Source organism: Stegostoma tigrinum, chromosome 36 (genome assembly GCF_030684315.1).
Source record: "Stegostoma tigrinum isolate sSteTig4 chromosome 36, sSteTig4.hap1, whole genome shotgun sequence".
NCBI classification, from domain to species: Eukaryota; Metazoa; Chordata; class Chondrichthyes; order Orectolobiformes; family Stegostomatidae; genus Stegostoma; species Stegostoma tigrinum.
The window spans coordinates 23,506,252-23,528,863 of record NC_081389.1 but is presented as its reverse complement, the minus strand read 5'-3'; the positions used below and the strand labels follow the sequence as shown (position 1 = coordinate 23,528,863).

The window sequence follows — 22,612 nt, the reverse complement described above, 5'->3', positions numbered from 1 at the left end:
ATTAAACCTTTCTTTGCAGTTGGCATTTGGGAGTGGCCTGGGTTACGTGCAGGCTGGCTCGGAGCTGAAGCTTTCTGTCTGCTCACAGAATCATTTTTGGCAGCCTCGCCTTTGCAAGCCGCTCAGACCCCGCCCAATCCAGAAGCCTGCTCTTGTAGCGTAACCACAAGTTTCAATCTGTAGCTTGTTTTGTAGGCATGCTGCACGAAGCAGACTCTTCCATCCTTCCTGTGTGATCTACTGAGCTTGCTCATTTGAGGCCCAGTCAAGGACCAGGGTTCTGAGGAAGGGTCACCAGTCCCGAAACATTAACTCTGTTTTTTTCCTTCACAAATGCTTTTGGTTTTTACCAGATCCTTTTGATTCGGGGGAAAAGAACACAATAACTCCACGACCAATTTGCCTCATTCCCACCTCCCCACACTCCCAAGCCCTGTCTTCTCTGACCCTCAGTCTGCTGCTGTTGGAAATTGTTAGGGAAAAAGATTTCTTGTCTCTCGGATACCAAGCACATGGGTTTTACATAAAAAACAAGAACTGGAGTAGACCGTTCAGCCCCTCAAACCTACCCCACCATTCAACAAGACCCTCCCCCATCACAGGAAGTAGTTTCTGTCTCTCTCTGTCCTATCAAATCCTTTAATCACTTTAAAGAACTCAAATTAGGTAACGTCTTAATCTGATACATACAAGTCAGTGCGACCTGTGTCAGAATGTATTAGAGCTCCAGTAATATCCTGGTGAACCCTGTCCTGGATCCACAACAAAACCGGTATTCTCCATCCTGGGTAAAAACGAAAAACTGCGGATCCTGTAAATCTGGAACAAAAACAAAGTTGCTGGAAAAGCTCAGCAGGTCTGGCAGCATCCATGGAGAAAAAAACAGAGTTAACGTTTCAGGTCCGGTGACTCACTTAGATGGAGTCAAACAGGAGCTCTGTGCACCTCTAATGTAACTCCTGTCCTTATGTGTCCTAGACTCCACGATAATGAAGTTCACTGCTCCTGTTTAATGTTTGTTACATTCCTCCACAGCAACATGGGAGCTGTCAAATAGTCGTGGAAACCACCCCCCCCACCACACACACACACACACACACACACACACACACACACACACAGAGACCTGGGTATGTCTGAACTCTGGGTGGGGGTGTCGCTGGTCAGTGCATGCTCCTGATATGGGCAGGTTAGTAGCATCAGTGGAAACCAGCATTTCTCCCCTCTGTGCAGAGTGAATGGTGTCTCTGGTCTAGTTGTCAAACTGGTTCTGCTACTGACCCTCTTAACAGACAGAGAGCAGCTTGTTATTGCACCACTCCCTGTGTAATCGCACTGTGCACAAGCTCAAACTCACATTCCTCAGCACAGAAATGCAGCCTTTTCTCTCTCTCCCTCTGGAATTATGGACCAGCTGACACATTCCAGAGCTCCGATTTTGTGGAATTCCATGAACAACAAAGGAATACAACCATTCCGTAAGGGTCGATCATATTTGAGGGTCAGGAGAGTGACTATTGTCTAAAGCAGATTTGGAAAATAGACTAAGGGGAAGGTCAGAGGATGAGCAAGTGGCAGACATGTGAGCAGGAATTTTATAACGCTCGGCAAAAATTTATTCCGGTCAGAAAGAACTTGATGAGAAGGATGAATCACCCACGGTTAACTACAGCAGTCAAGGAGAGTATCTAATCAAAAACTAAGGCATACAAAGAGGCAAAAACTATTGGTAGGCCAGAGAATTGGGAATTTCCTTTTAGGAACCAACAACCAATGACTGAAAAGCTAATAAAGTGGGAGAAGATTAATTATGTATGAAATTGGCAAGAAATATAAATAAGAATCAAGAGTATATAAAAGGAAACAGAGTAGCTTAAGTAAGTGTGGGACCCTTGGAGGATGTAAGTGGTAAAATAATGTCAGGGAAATAGCAGATCATTTAGACCAGTTGTTTGCTTCAGTCTTCACAGTGGATGACACTGTAGATACCCAGAAGATAACAGATAAGCAAGTTGCTTATGGGAGGAGAGATCTTGTAACAGTTTCTTGTAGCGATTGTAACAAGGTCAGCCAGCTGGACCTCATTGAAAGGAGTTCCCTGATTGCAGCTTTTAATCTGGTCCAATCACGGAGCCTTGGTTGACAGATAAAAAGGGTGTGTGTTGACGATACCAACACTCTGATGCCTGACTGTGTATGAGGCAGTGCTATAGTCAAGGACTGCTGATCCCTAAATAAAGGGTGACATGGTGATGGGATACGGGCCCGTGTGGAGTTATTACATCTGTATGACGAAGGACAAAGTGTTTGACAAACAAATGGGACTGAAGGTCTGGTGGCCTGCACCTAAGGATTTAAAAGGAAGTGGCTGCAGAGATAGTGCAGGCACTGGTCAAAATATTCCAGAACTGTTGGATTCCACAAGGGTTCCAGTGGATTGGAAAACCGCTAATGTGACGCCCCTGTTCAAGTGGGAGATAGACAGAAAGTTGGAAACTAGAGACCAGTTAGCTTAATATTTGTCTTTGGGAAAATGTTGGAGTCTATTATTGATGAAGAAATATCAGGACATGTAGAAAAGTTTAACGCAGTCACAGAGAACATGATTTTGTGAAAGGCAAATCAGGTTTGACAAATTTGCTAGCGTACTTTGCGAATATAACAAGCAAGATTTATAAGGGAGATCCAGCAGAGATGATGTATTTGGATTCTGAAGGCATTCAATGAGGTGCCACATAAAAAGTTCCTACAGAAGAAAGGAATTCACAGTATGGTACTGAGGGCATGTATCAGCATGGATTGATAATTGATTAACACACAAGATGCAGAGTCATGATTAATGGGTCCCATGCAAGGTGGAAAGACTCTAGTGGAGTGCAACAAGGATTAGTGCTAGGTTCTCAATTATTTAGTAGCTATGTTAATAACTTGAAGGAGGAGGCATGTGATCCAGTGTCTCTGGAACCATGTTTGCTGGCAATACAGAAACTGGTCAGCGACCACGTCACGATGCGGACATGAGGAACCTGCAATGTGGTATATAGAGGTTGAGTGAATGGGCATTAACTTGGCAGATGGAGTTTAATGGAACAACGTGTGAGGAATGCACTTTCGTAGGGAAATAAAAATCAAAGAAGACACAATTTAAATGGAGAAAGGCTCCAAAGAAAGCACAGTACACAAGGGTCTGAGTGCATGAAACAGAAAAGGTTAGCATACAAGCGCAACATGTAATTAAGGTAGATGGCATTCAGTCCTTTATTGCTAAGGGTTAGAGGTTGAAAATAGGGAAGTTTCTTTACCCTTGGTGAGCCTGTACCTGGAGAACTGTGTACAGCCTCAGTCTTTGTATTTAAGAAAGACTGCACTGACTCTGGAGACAATTTTTAAAAAGTTCATTTTGTGGTTTCCTGGGATAAAGAAATTAACTTGTCAAGAACCGCTTTCATCTGAACTCCATCTACAAGTTTGCTGATGACATCATCAGTGTAGGCTGCATGTCAAATGGTGACAAGACAGAACACAGGAAGGAGAGAATGTTTGGTGACATGGTGTAAAGATAACTATCTCTCCCTCAGCATCAGCAGAACCAAAGAGCTGATCAACGACTTCAGGAAACATTGAGAGCATCAAGTCCCTGGGAGTGACAATTACCAACAATATGTCCTGGGCCACACACACAGCAATACCTCTCCTTCCTCAGGAGGCTGAGGAAATGTCCATAAGGACCCTCACCAATCTTTACAGATGCACCGTTCTATCTGGATGCATCACAGCCTGGTTCGGCACCTGCCCTGCCCAGGACTGTAAGAAACTACAGAAAGCCGTGAATACAGCCCATAGCATCATGTGAACCGACCTTCCATCCACCGACTGCATCTACGCTTCTCGTTTAACACAGGAAGGAGGCTAACATCATCAAAACCAACACCCCACCCCCAACCCCGGTTGGAATCTCTTCCAATCTCTTCTGTTACGCAGATGATATAAAATCTTAAACACACGCACCAACAGTTTCAAGAACAGCTTCTTCCCCAGTTATTAGACTTCTAAATGGACCTCTCAAATTTCAAATCTAATGGTAATCTCACTCTTTGTGCACCTTCTCTGCAGCTGTAACTTTATATTCCTCACTCTGTTCTATCACCCTAATGCATTTTGAATGGTATGATCTGCAAAACCTTTGCACACAAAGCAAAACTTTTCACTGTACCTAGGTGCAGTGCATAAATCAAAATCAAATCACATCAGCTAAACAGGTTAGGCCTTTATTCATTAGACTTTAGAAGACGGGCAATCCTGTTATTACAAACAAGATTCCAGGGAGGTTTGACAGGGCCAATGTTGAGAAGATTTTTCCACTGGAAGGCATATCCTGAACTAGGGATACAGTTACAGATCACGAGAGGTATCAAAAGAGGAGGCTGATAGATTTTTGAAATAAATGGGAAATTGAAGGCTACAGGGATTTGGCAGGGGAATTGAGACCAGAATGATCTTGTTGAAAGGCAGAGCAAGTTTGAAGAACAATCGGACAGTGCTCCCTCAGTACTGACCCTCTGACGGTGTGGCACTTGCTCAGCACTGACCCTCTGATGGTGCGGTGCTCCCTCAACACTGACCCTCTGACGGCGCTGCACTCCGTCAGCGCCGACCCTCCTCCAACAGTGCGGCGCTCCCTCAGCGCTGGCCCTCCGACAGTGCGGCGCTCCATCAGCATTACACAAGATCACTCAAATTTCATCCAAAAGCCTCTGGAGTGGGCTTTATATCCAAAGCCCCCTGACCCGAGGCAAGAGTACCAGCATTGGGTTGTGGCTGACACAGTATAATGCCAGTGGAAGATGCGTTGGTGCCTCAGATTGAGCCTGCATTTTCACAAGGACAGATTTGATTTCCCTTTTCTAATGCTGACTGATCTGCTCACAGTTTCCAGCAGTTCTTAGATGTTCCAGTATTCCTTCACCCAGCAAGAGCAGTAGTGGGAAAACTGTACTGTGCTCACTGTTAAAGCGTCCTGCAAATAAAAAGAGGAAATTTCCTCAGGATTTACTCTTCCATTGTAACTTTCCACACTGCCCTGACAAATCACTCACCCATTCCTTCATGGTCCCTGGGTCCTGCTCGTAGGATGACTCAGCAGATCGCATCATCGGCTGCTGTGGTTCAAGGAGCCAAAGTAATACCACAAGGCCAAGTAGAATGAATAACTAAATTCTGGCCCACCGTATCTTGAGAATGAAATAGAAAAAAAATCTCTCCTGCATTTTCACAGCTAACCTACAAGAGAGTTGGTCTGACTAACCAGCTATCATGTGTTTACCAGACATGACGACAGCATAACTATTGAGGTCAATTAACTTGTGATACAGCAGTGCTGTGTCAGCTGGGAGTGCATGTTTGATCAGCACACACACACACACACACACACACACAAAATCTTATGTTTCCCCACACAGAGCTTCACACGCATTTTCTTCTCCGTCCTCTCGTTTCCTTGCCCCTGCCTGTACATCTAGGCTCTCTCTGGGATCCCATGTCGGTTGTCTGCGATCCCTCCAAACACAGACAGTGTGCATATAGCTTCTGTTCGAGCAGGTGATTGAGAAAGTTGATAAATTGACTTGGTTGATCTGAAAGGGGAAAGGAGGGCCCTCTTGTGGAGCAGTGGTAGTGTTCCTACCCCTGGACCAGGAGGCCTGGGATGAAGTCACACCTATTCCAGAAGTGTGTAATAATGTCTCTGAACAGGTTGATTATAAAATTAGATAAATAAAACAAAATTTCAAAGGGAAAAGACAAGACAGGGTACATTGAAGGAGCTGTAAGACTGAGGAGCTGCTAAACTCTTTTCTTCACAAAGAAAGGTGTCGTGGCCAGTCAGTGAGACAGAAGCATGGATCTCATAGAATCCCTACAGTGTGGAAACAGGCCCTTTGGCCCAACAAGTCAACACTGACTCTGAAAGCATCCCGCCCAGACTCATCCCCCTATAACCCACCCCTGAACACTACAGGCAATTTAGCATGGCCAAACCACCTAACCTGCACATCTTTGGACTGTGGGAGAAAACCAGAGCACCTGGAGGAAACCCGCAAAAAAACTCAGAGAATGTGCAAACTCCTCACAGACAGTCACCCGAGGCTGGAATCAAACCCATGTCCCTGGTGCCGTGAGGCAGCGGTGCTAACAGCTGAGCCACCGTGGATCTGAATTAACATTGTTAGGAGAGAAGATGATGAAAATCCCTAAGATGAAAATTGGGAACTAAGAATTCTTTGCAGGCAAAGGTTTGTAAAATCATTGGAGTTAGCTTGGAGAAGAATGACAGAGACCAGATGGAATTATCACATCTTGTAAAGCTGAGCCGGGTATCAAAGGAAAATGAAGTAAAAATGTGGATTTAGGTTCTATCTTTCCAAAAGAAAAGCAGGGTATGGCGTGGGCACTGTCTGTTTCTACTCGAAGCAGGATATGTTGTGAACTATTCTCAGAGCCAGATGATCAACAGTTGGACACTGAAGAAGTTTAGGAATTCTGTTTAAATTTACGGAGAAAATCTTCAACTTTCACCCAGGATTCCTGAAATAATGGATGCTCTTTTCCTCTGTTTTCAGCTGGATGGAGGCGTGTTTGGATGAGGAGCTGCCTCCAACAACAGAGCTTGAGGAAGGGCTGAGAAACGGAGTGTATCTTGCCAAACTTGGCAACTTCTTTAGCCCAAAGGTAGTGTCGCTCAAAAAGATCTACGACTGTGAACAGACCAGATACAAGGTAATCTCAACTGCACGTGAACAGGAGTGGGGGAGGGGGTAAGGAATGGCAGCAGAAACATATGGATACAGACAGAGGGTGCCATGGGCAAGGCTCTGGGGCAATAATTTCAATCGAGCTTGCATGGCCTGGGCTTTGCTTACTGGCTTTTTCTCCTACTATAATGGAATTTCCACTTGCCAGGGTGAACCCAAAGCTACGGGCCATAGATTCAAGGCAGTTGCTGACAAATTCAATTGGGAATTTAGGACCAACATCTTCACTAAGAGAAAGTGGTCCTTGCTGCCACACAGGGTAGATGGTTTCAGTACATTGAAGGGGAAGCTGGATAAACACATGAGAGAGAAGCGAATAATAGTGTGGAGCTGGAGGAACATAGCACGCCAGGCAGCATCGGAGGAGCAGGAAAGCTGATTTTTCGGGTCAGGAATAGATGGATATATTGATAGGGTGAGTCAAAGATGGGCGGGCAGAGGCTTGTTTGGAGAAAATGCTGGCATGGACTAGGTGGCCAGAATGCTCTCTATCTGCTGTTGTTAACCAGTGACAATCCGGGATAAATCAGGATGAGCAGGATACTGTGGGTAATCGGCAAGCTGGCCTTCTGAAGAAGTGAAAAGGCGAGATTTCCTTGATGTGTTTTCTCTTCTTCCATCGAAACACAGGCAACCGGGCTCCATTTCCGCCACACGGACAACACCATCCAGTGGTTTAACGCAATGTCGAACATTGGGCTGCCAAAGGTGAATCTTTGTTTTATTCTTAAACTGGCCATGCTCTGCTCCCATTTTGTTTCTGCACAAATGAAGCGGGCAATAACATTGGAAGGTTAATAAACTCAGTCATTACCTCAGTAGAGAAAACAATAGTTACAGCAAAGGCTGAAGGATTACAAGTACAGATTTTTCAATCTGTCTCTTTTGCTGATATTGGTTCCCATTATTTTCTGCCTTTTGTCCCAGATTTCCAACATTGGCCAATTAAAGTTTTGAACCTCTTCCTGTTTGCTCTCCTTCTCTCGTTCTTTCCAGAAAAATATTCATGGAAACTTCCTGCCCTGGCATTCACTCCACGCCCTGAGCTGCTAGGATTCCATCAGACCACAGTAACCTTGGCTTCAGCCCAGCAGTCACAATTCAACCTCAAATTGGCTTTATTTGTTCTGGGGAAGGGTCATCGGTCCCAAAATGTTAACTCTGGCTTTTCTTCACAGATGCTGCCAGACCTGCTGAGCTTTTTCAGCAACTTCTATTTTTGTTCCTGATTTACAGCATCCGCAGTTCTTTTGGTTTTTATTTCATGTCTTTCCTGATCCCTGGAATGGCTGAGATTCATATTGCATTTGGTGTTTAGTGACTGATCCATGAGATTTCGGTGCTTGTGGTGATTGTTTTGGCTGTGCTCTCTCGATGTCAGTCTTTAGCGTGTCTGAATCCTGTTATTGCTGCTTTGCTAATTTGCTCTTATGTCTGTAAGAAGCTTCAAAAAGTTGTTTGCTTTAAGCAACTAATACCATTCATATACAACTTAACTACCTGATGGTAAACTGTAATCCAATGTCTGAGAACAGTCCACTCATAACCTCTGTACCTTCCTCAACCCTGAGATAGGTTTGTGGCTCCACCTTCTCTTTAATAGTAAGACTGCTAATTTCCACATTTCAAACAACGCCCATCTGTGCTCCTACCTCAGCCTATGCCTCTATTACTTACACAGATAACTATTTTACTCTGCTCCCAGCCGTCATCTCATCTTCCACCCTCTGTAAACTTGACCTCGTGCCAACCTCTGCTGTCCACATCCTAATTTGCACCTGTTGGTGCATCATTCCTGTGCTTAGTGACCAACAATGGCTCCTGTTCTGAAGATATTCAGTTTTAGAACTTGTGTTGATTTTTTGCAAATCCCTTACAGCCTCATCCCACCCCCAATCTGTACTTTTCTCCAGCCTCAAAACCCTTTGCAACTGTGACATTTCTGTACTGTAGCTTGTGCATTCCCCACACACCTAAGTCATTATAACTAACTGTACATTTCTGATTCTTGGGCAGAAAATACCAGAGCTATTTGTGAGACTCTGATATTTGAAGGTGGTTTTAGTATTTGTGACATCATGTAGACAAGCAGATTAAGGGTGACAGTTGGGATTTGTATATACTAATGGCTATTTTTCTTGGAATTGTTAAAAGTATGTTGAAGAGCCCAAAATCTAACAACATCGATAGGGTGTACAGTACAATGGGGAGAGTTAGCAGAGATCAGAGTGAAGCAGGAAGTGAACACTGGAAGGTCTGCCAATTGACCCCCTGTAGCATTGCTAATGCAATCTGAATTGTTCTCCAAAGACAGCAAACCCTAGGTGAGGTCAGTGAGAGTTTAATTGTATTTCAGGTGAAAGATCAGGTTGGCATGACTAGCTTTCCTATTTTTGGACAAAGTCAGTCCAAGGTTACAGAAATCCTGATTGCCCTGTCTGTTTACATTCTGAAATATTTATACAGTTTCAAGTTTTTGGGGCAACTTGCATTTGTGATCAGTGAAGCATTTTATTAATTGTACCATGTTTCTTTTCACATAGATATTTTACCCTGAAACTACAGACATCTATGACCGTAAGAACATGCCCCGATGTATTTACTGTATCCACGCTCTCAGGTATTGCTTCCAGCTGCTGGCATCGAGGTCCTAGTCTGACTATTCAACCAGAGAAGCATCACTCTGCGCTGTTGTTGCTTCCAGTGCTTCCCAGTGCTGTAACAGTCTGTAGTCCAGGCATGCTTGGCTGATTACACTGTTTACATTGCTGCAGCTCAGATCAGCTTCCGGGAATAGAATGGGCACCACTGTACTCATTGAGGGTGAGGGGAGTGGGCAAGCAGCAGGGGGAGTGAGATGTGAGAAGAGTAGCAGGAGCAGTGTCTGGTTGGGCTGAGAGTCATTGTGCTGCTTGCCTTTGATAGAGGAAGCCCCAGAACAGTTAGAAAGGTTGAATGATGAGCTCACTCGTCAGGTTCCTTAAGTCGAGTCCCTGAGCTGAAAGCACCCTTCAAGGCTGTTTGGAATGTAGCGTAAAGTAGAGAGTTTCTGTTTGAAGCGAGCTGCTGTGGTAATGAGTCAGTATGTAAAGGAACAGTGAGTCCTCATCCAGCTATTTCCTGTATTGGGGCTGAGTGTTTCCCAGTGCTGCAGCTATTCCTGACCCAGGTCACATTGTTCAGATCTGAAAATACCAGGCTGATTAGCCAAATGGCTGTTTGTGCTGTCTCTCAAATGGGGTTACACCAAGGACAATCTCTGGCCAAGAGAAGTGGCAGGCAAAGACTCTTGTGCCTTCCTGTTGTTACAAGTCTCTGATTCTCCCATTCAGTCTGTCTGTCTAGCTTAGGGTTGCTGCCGTGTGCTTCAGAGGGAAGGACACAACAACAACTTGCATTTGTCTAGCCCCTTTGCCATAGTAAAATATCCCAAAGTACTTCTAAAAGGAATTACCAAACAAAAGCTGGCACTGAACAGCAGGAAGAATATTATATCAGATGACCAAAAGCTGACTCGAGGAGCATCTTTTAAATTAATCCATTCATAGGACATGGGTGTGGTTGGCTGGGGTCAGCATTTATTGCTTGTTCCTAGTTGCTCCTTGAGAAGGTAGGGGTGAGCTGCGTTCTTGACCTGCTGCAGATTGACCCACAATGCCCTGCAGGAAGGAATTCCAGGATTTTGACCCTTCGACAGGCAAGGAATAGTGATATATTTACTCGAGGAGAGAGAGAGAGAGAGGCAGAGAGGTTTAAGGAAGCTGAAATGTGTCCATCAATGAAAATCACGATGCAGTCCAGGCCAGAGTTAGATAATTATAGGTAGGGCAGGAGGGGCTGGAGTGGGAGTGGGGTTACAGAGATAGGGAGGGGCTGTAGGGACTGGAGGAAGTGACAGATAAGGAGGAGTGTAGGGGATGAATGGAGTTGCAGAGATTGGGAGTGAGGAGATGCAGAGGTTTACAGAGATACGGATGCATTAGAGGCTGGAAGAGATTATAGAGATAGGGAGGGGGTGTAGGGCCTGGAGAAAGTGACAGAGACAGGGAGAGGGTGAGAGGCTGGAGGAGGTGACAGAGATAGGGAGAGGGTGTAGGGGCTGGAGGAGGTGACAGAGATGGACGGGGTGTAGAGGCTGGAGAGGGTTACAGAGATGGGGGCGTTGGGGCTGGAGGGGGGTTTACAGAGATAGAGTGGGGGTGTTGGGCCTGGAAGGGGTTACAGAGATAGAGACGGGGTGTTGGGGCTGGAGGGAGTTACAGAGATAGGGGCAGCTGAAGCTGTGGGGGCATAGGAAAACAACAATGAGAAGTTTTAATATTCAGATTTAGGATAAGCAAGTTCCCATGTAACTAAATGGAAATTGATACAAATATGGACAGTAATCTGACTGAATTTATAATCCAGCTTCTCATGCTCTTGGAATGTGTTCAAATCCAACCATGGCAGCTAATGGAATTGAAATCCAATTAATGAATCAGGAATTGATGTAAAATCCCATCTGGTTCCTTAATGCCCTTTAGGAGGGGAATCTGCCATCCTTTCCCAGGCTGGTCTCTGTGTGACTGTAGGTGTAATAGTCTGATTGCCTCCTAACTGACCAGTAAGCCATTCAGCTCCAGGGCAATTAGTGATGGGCAGTTAGATATCATATCCCATGAAACAGTAGAAACAAACCAAATTAGAATGTAGCCCAGACATGGGCTCAACTTCTCAGAAGAATGAGAGACCATTCATCACACCAGAAAGATCTGCACCCAATCTTTCGATCATATCACCAAACTGTAGATTTGCTAGTTAGTGGAATTCTTTTCTCTCTATCCAGTTTATCAATGCCTACAATATCTTGATGTTTGTGTAATCTCTCCTCATCATTTGATCACTGTAATCTCAGTCTCTCTCTCTCTCTCTCTCTCTCTCTCCCCTCTCTCTCTCTCTCTCTCCCCCCTCTCTGTCACGGTCTCTCTCTCTGTCTGTCAGTCTTTCCCTCTCTCTCTCTGTTCGTTGCTGTCTCTCTTTCTGTCTCTGTCTCTCTCTCTCTCTCTGTCTATCTGTGTCTGTGTGTGTCTCTCTCTCTCTCTCTCTCTCTCTCTCTCCCCCTCTGTCTCTGTCTGTCAGTCTCTCTCTCTCTCTCTCTGTTCGTTTCTCTGTCCGTCTCTCTGTCTATCTGTGTCTGTGTCTCTCTCTCCTCTCTCACACACTATCTCTCTCTGTCTCACTCTCTCTCACTGCCTCTCTCTCTCCTCTCACGAACATTAGCCAGCATGGCCCTGAGGCCCGCAGTAGACCATTGAGGACGTGTTTGGCAGAGGGTCAGTGGACAGAGTAGGAAGGTGTTACTGACCACTGGACTGTGCTTGGATCTTCATTGATTTCTGTCTCCATTCCTTTGGCAGTTTGTACCTCTTTAAACTGGGATTGGCACCACAGATTCAGGATCTTTACGGAAAAGTTGCTTTCACAGGTGAGGATGGTTCAAATTAATCAGTTGTCATGACCACTCAATCTTTCTCAAATAGTGACTCTTCTTTGCTACCGCGCATAATCAACAATACATAGCCTGTGTAACTCTGAATTGTGTGTCTGTGCATACACAGGGCTGGTAAACAGGGTGTGTTAGACTGGGTTCTGAGGAAGGGTCACCGGACCCAAAATGTTAACTCTGTTTTCTCTTCCACAGGTGCTGCCAGACCAGCTGAGCTTTTCCAGCAACTTTGTTTTTGTTGTTGTGTTAGACCAAGAGGTGTGATGTACCCGGGCACAGTCGACATAGTGATTTCAGTGATCTGTGATGAACTGTGCTTGTGCCCACTGTGTGTGATGTGTTGGGCTCCTGGGTAACTGCACCCGTTCATTTGGGTGAAGAGTTGAGTTTTAGTTTGGTTCCCAGAGAGAGGCAGTGCATGTGGAATCAGCCACGTGTGTGCCAGGCAGTGTTGGTACATGCTGGATTTACTGACCACACCAAAGATTTCTGAGTGTTTATTGGGGAGATGCAGCACCGTAGAGCGAGGACAGCAGGTTGGAGGTTATTGTTCTGGGGGTTCTGGTCAGCTGGTCTCAAACAGGAACATGTTTTGGTTGATTCTCCCAGAACAGACTGCAATCTGTGAAACTGGGTCCATAGTGAGTGTGTGGAAGGACAGGGCCTTTCCTGTTATCCCAGCCCCACGTCACTGGGGCACACATTCAGCCTGAGGTTAAAAGAGAACATGAGAACTTGTCTATATGAGAACCTCAGGAGAGAGAGTGAGGTGGGGGGTGGGGGGGGGGGGGTGCGCAGGGGGCGGGAATCATGTGCCTGGTGAGGTTCAGTGCAGTATTTGATGGAAGACTATGTTTTCAAAACTTTTTTATCAACTGCCCCTCAAAATGTGAGTGGGGAGCATGAATAGAACACCAAATGCCCTGCTTGTGCTGTGACTGCATGCTAGCATACTCTTGACCCTAGGTCTGAAAGTTGTGGATTGAAACTCCACTCCAGAAATGTGAGTGTGCAGACTCCCAGTGCTACACTGAGAGGGCACTGCACTATTGGAAGTTCAAATTTTCACACGAGACGTTAAAGTTAAGACTCCATCTGCCTCCTCAGGAGATCAGGGGAGTTCTCTCCACTGGCCTGGGCCACTACTTTACACCATGATAAATGGATTATCTAATCCGTATGGGAGACCAAGTTGATCACATTTTCTACTCTCTCCCTGACATGCAGGAAAACTGAGGCCAGTTTATCCTCTATATGCACAGTCCAGACCCACAGGAGACTATTTAGGTTACCAAGAGGCAGCAGATATGGTAGATAATTCTTTAAAGTTTGCATTGCAAACAGACATGATGGCTAAACAGGCATTTGGCACACTTGTCTTCGTTGCTCGGTCCTTTGAGTATAGGAGTTGAGATGTTAGTTGAGGTTGTACAGGACATTGTTGCGGTCTGTTCCAGAATACTGTGACCAGTTCTGGTTGCCCAGTTATAGGAAGGATACTATCAAACTGGAGAGTTTCAGAAAAGCTTGACTAAGATGTTGCCTGGTATGGAAGGTTTGAGTTATAAAGAAAGTCTGGATAGGCTGGGATTTTTTTCACTGGAGCATAGGCGGTTGAGAGGTGATCTCTAGAAGTTTATAAAATAATGAGAGATATAGATAAAGTTGATGATTTTTGTCTTTTCTCTAGGATGGGGAATTTCAAGACTGGGGGCACATTTTTGAGGTGACATGAGACACCTTTTTCACACGGAGGGTGGTTTGCGTGTGGAATAAATTTCCTGATGAAGTGGTGGACATGGGTACAGTTACAACATTTAAAAGACATGTGGACAGATGTATGAATAGGACGTTTGGAGGGATATGGGCCAGGAGCAGGCTGGTGGGACTAGTTTAGTTTGGGATTTTGTTCAGCACAAACTGGTTAGACCGAATGGTCTGTTTCCGAGCTGTATGGCTCTATGATTCTATAAGCAGGACCCCCTGTATAAAGGGAAATCAGGGGAGAACAGGGAGGTCAGAGAGCTCCAGGCGATCAGCGACCATCAGCATGGGCACCAGTAGGCCGAATGGCTGCCCTCTCTCTCTGCTGAAATTGCAGTGGTTCCAGACAATTGGGGAGCAATCGAAGGGGAGCTGACCACACCTACTGGGCAAGAAGACTGAGCTGACAGGATTCAGAACTGATCTCACCTATTGGTTGCTACAATTGAGCTGATGGGCTTCTGCACTGAGAAGAGGAAATTTCAGCTCAAGTTTCCACATGCAACTACTGTGCAGTGTTCCTTTCATGTCTGAAATACAGACAGTCCACATTTAGGGTGGGGAGGAGAATGGCATCTGACTGGGTCACAGAGGCATCGCTGTCCTTTGTACGCACAGTCCAGACCCACAGGAGACTATTTAGGTTACCAAGAGGCAGGCAGCACATTTTAAGGACCTGAGTATTGTTCAAATGGAGGAAGCTACAGAAGAGGAATTTGGGTTCATTATGCATGAATCACAAAAGGCTCAGGCCCGGGGTTCAGTGGGTAGTAGGGAAGACAAATGAAATGTTAACCTCTATCACAAGATGATTGGAATATGAAAGTAGGCAGATTTCCCTAAAACTGTACAAGGCACTAATCAGGCCACAGCTGAAATACTGTGAACACCTTTGGGCCTCTTATTTAGGCAAAGATGTACTGGCATTAGGGACAGTACAAGGATGGTTCACTAGGTTGATCCTGGGTATTGAGGGTCTTTCTTATGAAGAGATATTAAGAAGATTGAACTTGTACTCATCAGAGTTTGTAAGAATGAAAGACGACCTTATTGAAGCATGGAGGATTCCTAAGGGACTTAACAGCAGGTGTGGAAAGATTGTTTCCCTTTTAGGAGAGTCTGGGACCAGAGGGTATTACGTCAGGGTAAGGAGTTACCCATTGAAGGCAGAGATGAGGAAGAACTTCTTCTCTGAGGGTAGTGAATCTATGGAATTTTTACTGCAGAGGGGTATTGAGGCTGAGTTGTTCACTATAATCAAGTCTGAGGCTTTTAATCAGGAAGTGAATGAAGAGTTATAAGGAAAAGCTAGGAGAGTCTAGTTGAGAATTATCAGATCAGCCATGATCTCATTTAATTGTGGAGCTGACTGGATGGGCTGAGTGGCCTGTTTCTGTTCCCATATCTTATGCGGTGTAATTCAGTATAACGACAGTGTTCTGTCGGCACCTTCAAACGAGCAGTTAGGAAATAAATAATCTGGTTGATTTTCTGAGTCTGCTGGGCCACTTAACAGAACTGCTATCTAATCAGTTGTTTCCAGTACACAGACCTTAATCGAGCCTGACTAATCGTTTGGCAGCAAAGGTGCAAAATGCAGATAACAGTTAGCAAACACCAAGTCTGAGAGTGCTCTCAAATCTTGCACCAGAGCCAATCAATCCCATTGTCAAAGCTGTATACAGAATTGGTTCTACAAAGCCAAACACAACAAATGACATGGTGGGGACTTGGAGCTTCCTGGAAACTAATTTTATGTAAATCTATTAAATCATAAATGAACAAACCTGTTTGTCAAGCTTGATCCTTCTGCCAACTGTGCAATGTCCCAATCTTTGCTCCTACTCTTTAAGGGAAGTCCTGTTATTCAGGGAGCTGGGAATATTCCAAATAGCCAAGTCCGGGGAAAGAGGTAAACAAGAGATTTTAGGGAGTGAGTGAATTTTCAATCACAAGTTTCTCTGGGAGGAGGAAAAACCCTTCACAGAACAAAATCATGAGCATACTTTCTTTCCAGTCCACCCAAATCATTTAGCTGCTCAAATAACAAGGCAACTATTTCCATGAGTCCCCAGTAATTCCACTTCTTCCATTTGGATTATTCAGTGGCAGAGTTGCCGTGACAGTTCAGGATGGGAGAATGGGTGAAAGGGATTGGGTCCAAGAAGGGGGCAGGAGGTCAGAGAAGGAGAGAGCTGTTGGGTGGTGGACTGGGATGAATAAATGGGTTACAGTCCCTAACCCTTCTTTTTCTCCTGTCGGTTTCAGAGGAGGAGATTAACAACATGAAGACTGAGCTGGAGAAATACGGGATTCAGATGCCAGCGTTCAGTAAGATCGGGGGAATTTTGGCCAATGAACTATCAGTGGATGAAGCTGCCTGTAAGTGATGTTGGGCTTTGGATCCTGAGAGTTGGAGTCCTGATAACATTTTTGGTCTGTCATCTTGACGATATTTCTCAATCCCTGTTGGGAATGCAGTTCAACAAATAACAGGGCTGCCCTTAGGGGGAGTGGGTGAGGGTCAAAATTGGTTGTCATTCCAAATGGCAAAGTTTTGCCTCACGCTGGGTGAGGTGTATATTGATGATGGCCAAGGAGGGGATTGATGTGAACTGTGACACTCTCAATGTCCAGCTGTCCCACACTAAGTGGCCCCTTGTTGGCTGATGTTTGTTGAGTCAGATCTCAACCACCCTGCAACAACCTTGTGATGATGTCACTGAGCTGCTCCTCTCTGGGTATAAATAGCACAGTGTGGGTAGAGATGAGAAAGGAGAGACAACACAGGCGGAGCTGGACAGCAACCTGAAGTGTAGTCATGTGAATGTTAGAAACACATCCAGAGAAGCCTGGGTAATAAATCCATTGGCATTAGATGGTAGAATTTTTGGATAAGTCAATAAAGTAACAGGTTAGCTCCTGGTATATCGTACCTTCTGAGTTTTAATACGTAATAAATAATGTCATAAAGAAGCCCAAACCCAAAGACAGCTCTTGACCTTGTCTTCTCCTTGACTAATTGGCCTTGAACCCAAATTCATGGATGTGGGCAGCAAATCACACATCAAAATTTCTGTGGAATTGTACTCTGTGAGAGGTAGCACCTTCAACAATGACAAAAAGTCCTGAGGTGCTTCATGGACTCATACACCAAACAAATCTAATACTAAGCCATATCACAAAATGTAAGAGCAGATGATCAAAACTGGGTTCAGCTGCCAGGGTTTGAGGAGCAACTTGAAGGAGGACAGAGAGAGAAAGATGGAGTGGGTTAAGGAGGGAATTCCAGAGCTCAGAGCCCAGGCAGCTAAAGGCACGGCCACCAGCCACAGGATGATGAATACTGGGGATGCTCAAGAGACCCGAGCTGGAGGAGCATCGATATCTCGGTGGGTTGTGGGCCTGAAGGAGGTTGCAGAAATTATATAGGGATGTGACCAGGGAGAAATTTGAATGAAAGCACGAGATAGTCAGTGAATAGGGGAAAGGACTGATTTTGGGGAGGCAAAACTCCAACTGTGTTTTTTAAAAGCCAATATTGTGCTAATTAATGTTACCTGCCCTTTCCCACAGTGCACGCTGCTGTCATTGCCATCAATGATGCCATTGAGAAGGGTGTTCCAGCAGAGACCCTGGCAGCAATGAAAAACCCCAATGCCATGCTGGTCAATTTAGATCCTACACAAAGTGTGCAGTATCAGGATACCCTGAGTGCTGCCAAGCATGAGAAAATGGCAAACGCCCGAAATAAGGTGGGCATTCATCATGTAAGGAGGTAATCGGTGTCTCTGTAAAAAGGACATATGCGGACAGTATGTATTGATGTGGGACTGATGTGGGCCTGTTCACTGCCTGGGAGATTGACTTACCTTGTGTTATTGTTCCCTATAAATCAGAACCGTGCAGTTCCATGACAGGAGCTGAAGGTGATGCTGGAGGATTCTCTTACACTTATCTCCACCTTTCTTTAGTGCAGTCAGCACTTGATATTGTTCACTACGTGAACGTTACTGTTTTTGTCATTCGTTCTTGGAACGTGTGTGTTGCTGGCAAGAGCAGCATTCATTGCCTGTCCTTAAGTGCCCTGGAGAAGGTGGTGCTGAGATACTGCTTTGAACCACTGTGGTTCATGGCCTCAGTGTTCCACGGTGTTATCACCACACCATTTCAGAAGGTGTTTAAGAATAAACCACATTGCTGTGGCTGTAACTGGGTAAGGACAGTAGATATCCTTCCCTGAGAGCAATGAGAGTACAGACAGGTTCTATGTTGTGATGTAGAACATCCTGTGCCCAGTAGATGTTGAATGAATGGCTTTTTGTGGACACGTGGCAGCGGGAGTGGTGGGTTCCAGAAAGGATCAAGGAACTGAAGTGACTCCTGTGATTCCATTTTATATTTTTTAAGGATGTGCCTGGGAGCCCTCAGGAAGAGAGAGACGTTTATGAAGAGCTCCTCACACAAGCTGAGATCCAGGGAAATGTAAATAAAGTCAACTGTAAGTTTGAGAAATCTCACAACTTGTTCACTATGTGAAGTTTCAGGTATAGTGGCAGTTGTGCTAAAGTCAAGGCAATGACTCCTGGCTGCTGTGTGCAGGTGGGTCTTAGTGGACTGTGATGCACTCACAGTTGAACAGCTTGGAATCTCTCATTGATGCATAACAGAGTTTGATATGTGCCACTGGAGCCCATGCTACAGCAGTGTTGGCACCTTTGATGAAATGGACAGCAAAGCAGAATCAGCTTCAATTGATTCATCCCTATTTATTAACCCTCCTCCAAGCTTAAGTACACATCCTGCCAGTGGTAGTCAAAAGCTGTTTTGAATGTCTCTGAGCGAGTGAACATTGGCCGTGACTCAAATCACTAGATTCTAGGTTCAAATCCCACTCCCAAAGTTTGAGCACACAAATCGAGGCTGACATTCCAGTGACCCACTGAGGGAGCCCTGCCCTGTCAGAGGTACTGTCATTCAGATGTGACTTCAAACTGAGGCCCTTCTCAGGTGGGGTTAAAAGAGCCTGTAGTCTGTATTTTGAAAAAGAGTGAAAGAGTTCTCCATGGTCAAAAATGATCCTTCAACCCAATATTGCACCAAGGCCAATTCTCAAATCATATTTGCTCTGTGTCTGTGTGTGACAGAGAGAGAGAGAGAGAGAGAGAGAGAGACTGTCTGTGTGTTTATTGGAGCTTGCTGTGTAAATGTTAGCTGTGGCATTTCCTACATTACTAAAGCAACAACATTTCAGAAAGCTGTGTGGTATTGCAGTTGTAAAGAGCTTTAAGGTTATAAGTGAAATGTGCTTTATAAATGTCATTCTTCTGTTTCCTGCATCAACTTTAACCTCAAAGCCAGTCAGTCTGACTGAACCAGATATATGCTGCTGGGTACATTTTTCTACAAGTGATGCCCTGCTCTGTGTCTGATCAGGTTTCCCTGGGCGTTAGTATAAACACATCGCCTGTCAGATTTATTGTCCAAACACATACAACTGAACTCCGATAAAGAGTCATTGCCTTCAAAATGTTAACTCTACTTTCATCCCACAGATGTTGCTAGACCTGCTGAGTTTCTCCAGCGATTTCTGTTTTTCTTTCCGCTGTTACTACATGTTTTGATATTACTTGGAAGTTTACACTCAGTTTACTTTCTCCCTCTGTTAGGTTATTGTCAACTTTAGTCAGTTTTTATAACTTGCCCAATCCTCTGTTTACTAATTGACGCATTGTATTTTTCCACTTTCAATTTGATACTATGCTTTATTTTCCTGAATAACCATGATCTGTTTATCCCTTTCCTAGAATCCCCTTTTCTCACTGGGATATACCTTTGTGTGATTTATGAACTGTTTTCTTAAATATCTCCAAGTGGCCCTCAATCATCATTTCTATTAAACTCCTTTCTCAGTCCTCTCAAGCCAACGTGACCCTCGTTCCTTTGTAATTACCCTTATCTAAGCTTAGCACAGTTGTTTCTGACCCAGGTTTCTCACTCTTAAGCTACATTCTAAATGCGAAATTACCATGCTATGGTGACTATTTCATGGGGGACCTTTTATTTCAAAACCATTTAATAAACCTGCCTCATTGCACATTACCAGATCCAAAACATCCTGGTCCCTAGTTGGATACAATATATTGATTTAGGAAACTGTCCCTAATACTTCACCAAGATCTATGACTCTGTTACTGTTCAACACTGCTGATAGCAAAGGTTTGTTGTTGGCTAACTTCTCCCTCCTGTCAACAGTGGATGCACTATCAAGAGGCAACACGCAGGCCATGTGTTAAAGAGTGATAATTGTTTGACAGACTCGTGATGGCCATTCCAAGTACAGTTAGTTCTGACTGTGGTCACCAACTCTCATCAATCATCTTCCTGAAGGTAGCACCATGTCACCTCCCACTCCTGCAGCCCTCTGTCCCACCAACGGTTGCTCAACATGGCCACCCTCAGGATGGCCCACCTTTCCACAGCCATTTGGAAACTCTATGAACCTGCTGAAAAAAAAGTTAATAAAGGGTTTTTATTCACATCCCACAATACTTCTCCTGGGCCTGAATTCCCAAGAGACTCCAGGCGAGTAGGGGTAGCATGGACAAGTGAAAATCTCCTATTTCATTAGGAGAGTTGGGCTGTTGGATAATTGTAACTGACTGCTCATCCTTGAGTAGAGGTAGTTCTTCCTAATAACTGAGTTAAATTTATTTTCATTCATTTATATCTACCAATGTTTGGTTTGGCTTGAAGAGCCATGTAGAGCTTTCCCATCCAGGGCGTAACGCGCCCTCTGACCCATTGGCATGTTGTGATTTCAGTACAGAATGGCCTGAAGCATGTGAATGGAGCCCTGGAGCAACAAGATGGGACAGCTCTCTACAATGCCCTGAAGTCACCAGCCTTGGGCCTGCGAGATGTGGAGTTGGACAACTGTGACTGGTACCTCAAGCAACTGTCCTCTGACAAACAGCTGAAAGCCCAGGTAACAAATCAGGATGTCTGGCAAAAAACAATGGAGTGACAAAGTGAGGTGTTATTACAAACTGAAATATCTTGCTTGAGAAGGTAGTGAAATCACTTTTTTAACAGTAAAAGGGAATTGGACATTAACTTGAAGGAGAAAAGTTTCCAGGACGATTGGGTAAAGACAGGGAGAGTCAGACCCTTCCGAGAGATAGCACAGGCCACGAGTGATGTTCTGAGGAAGGGTCACTAGACCCGAAACGTTAATTCTGTTTTTTGCTTCACAGATGCTGCCAGACCTACTGAGCTTTTCCAGCAACTTTGTTTTTGTTCGTGAATGATAGAATGTCACTCCGTGTTATAAATATACAGGAAGGCCAAGAGGCTACGCACTGCAACTGAGATTGCTACATTTGTCAACAGATCTCTGGCAGTGCTAGAATAACCAGGCACAAGAATGGATTTTACTTTGAAATATGTTAAAGAGCTATCCATAGCTTGTTACATGTTGCTAATCTCTGTTCTCCCTTAAATACCCATCACCTTCCACCAATCAGGAACAGGGCTCAAAGGAGCCTCTGACGAAGGAGGAGTTACAGTTCGGAGTTGACCAAGCCAACCAAGATGGTCGTCAGTTCAGGAGAAGTGAGTAGATGCCATCCCCTTGCCCTCTGGTCATGTTTGGTGCCCGGACGTGGGTTCAGTTGCAGTATTACTCACACTAACTGCCAGGCTGGAGAAAATAAACTGGAGGAAAACATTTGTAGTTTGGTCACTCTCTTTAAACCTGAATTTTACTGGCTACTTTTGTTTTTATTCATGTATGTTGACATAGACAGGACCAACATTCCTTGCCAACCCCTAATTGTCATGTGGGAAGTGGTGATGAGCTGCTGCTGTCTATATTGCTGATGTACACCCTCAGTATTATTAACAGGAATCACCTTGAGATTAACGGGAAAGGAATGTATATTTAAAAATTACAGATAGAATCTCTGGACAAGTCTAAAATCATTTCAATGCAATAGCCATTTTATGATCAGCGAGTTCCTCAAAACAATGTTTAATCATTTCTGGTGTCTGAGGAAAGTAGGTCAAGCAAAACACAAAGAGAGTTTCCTGCCTTTCTTCAAACTGTGTATTCATAAGACAAAAACATCTAGATGAGCCTCAGCTAACCGTCTGACCCAACACACCAGCAGTGTCAATTTCCTATACAAATGTTTGATAGGGACAGTATAGAGAGAGCTTCACTTGGTATTGAACCCTGTGCTGTCCCTGTCCTGGGAGTGTTTGATGGGGGACAGTGTAGAGGGAGCTTTACTCTGTATTTAATCCCGTACTATCCCTGTCCTGGGAGTGTGTGATGGGGACAGTGTAGAGGGAGCTTTACTCTGTATTTAACCCTGTACAGTCCCTGTCCTGGGAGTGATTGATGGAGATGTGCTCTGCCTGAAATTGGAATTCTTCTGTTTATGAAAGCAACTTCGACATTAGTTTCTGTACTTTTGGGACTTTGTACACCCTGGAATGACCATAATTCAGGATCCATAAACCCATCAGAATTAGAGCAGAATTAGGCCAT

General features: G+C 44.7%; 1 protein-coding gene across 2 annotated transcripts in view; it reads left to right on the top strand.

The window, feature by feature from the left end:
* Positions 1-22,612, top strand: part of iqgap1 (IQ motif containing GTPase activating protein 1) — a 113,480-nt gene that overhangs the window by 27,905 nt on the left and 62,963 nt on the right. For both annotated transcript variants that reach the window (XM_059640220.1, XM_059640221.1), the window contains exons 3-11: positions 6,618-6,774; positions 7,440-7,517; positions 9,353-9,429; positions 12,206-12,273; positions 16,327-16,440; positions 17,635-17,813; positions 18,469-18,559; positions 20,883-21,046; positions 21,585-21,672. In XM_059640220.1, coding sequence (XP_059496203.1) covers positions 6,618-6,774; positions 7,440-7,517; positions 9,353-9,429; positions 12,206-12,273; positions 16,327-16,440; positions 17,635-17,813; positions 18,469-18,559; positions 20,883-21,046; positions 21,585-21,672 — 1,016 coding nt within the window. The remainder of the gene's footprint in view (positions 1-6,617; positions 6,775-7,439; positions 7,518-9,352; positions 9,430-12,205; positions 12,274-16,326; positions 16,441-17,634; positions 17,814-18,468; positions 18,560-20,882; positions 21,047-21,584; positions 21,673-22,612) is intronic.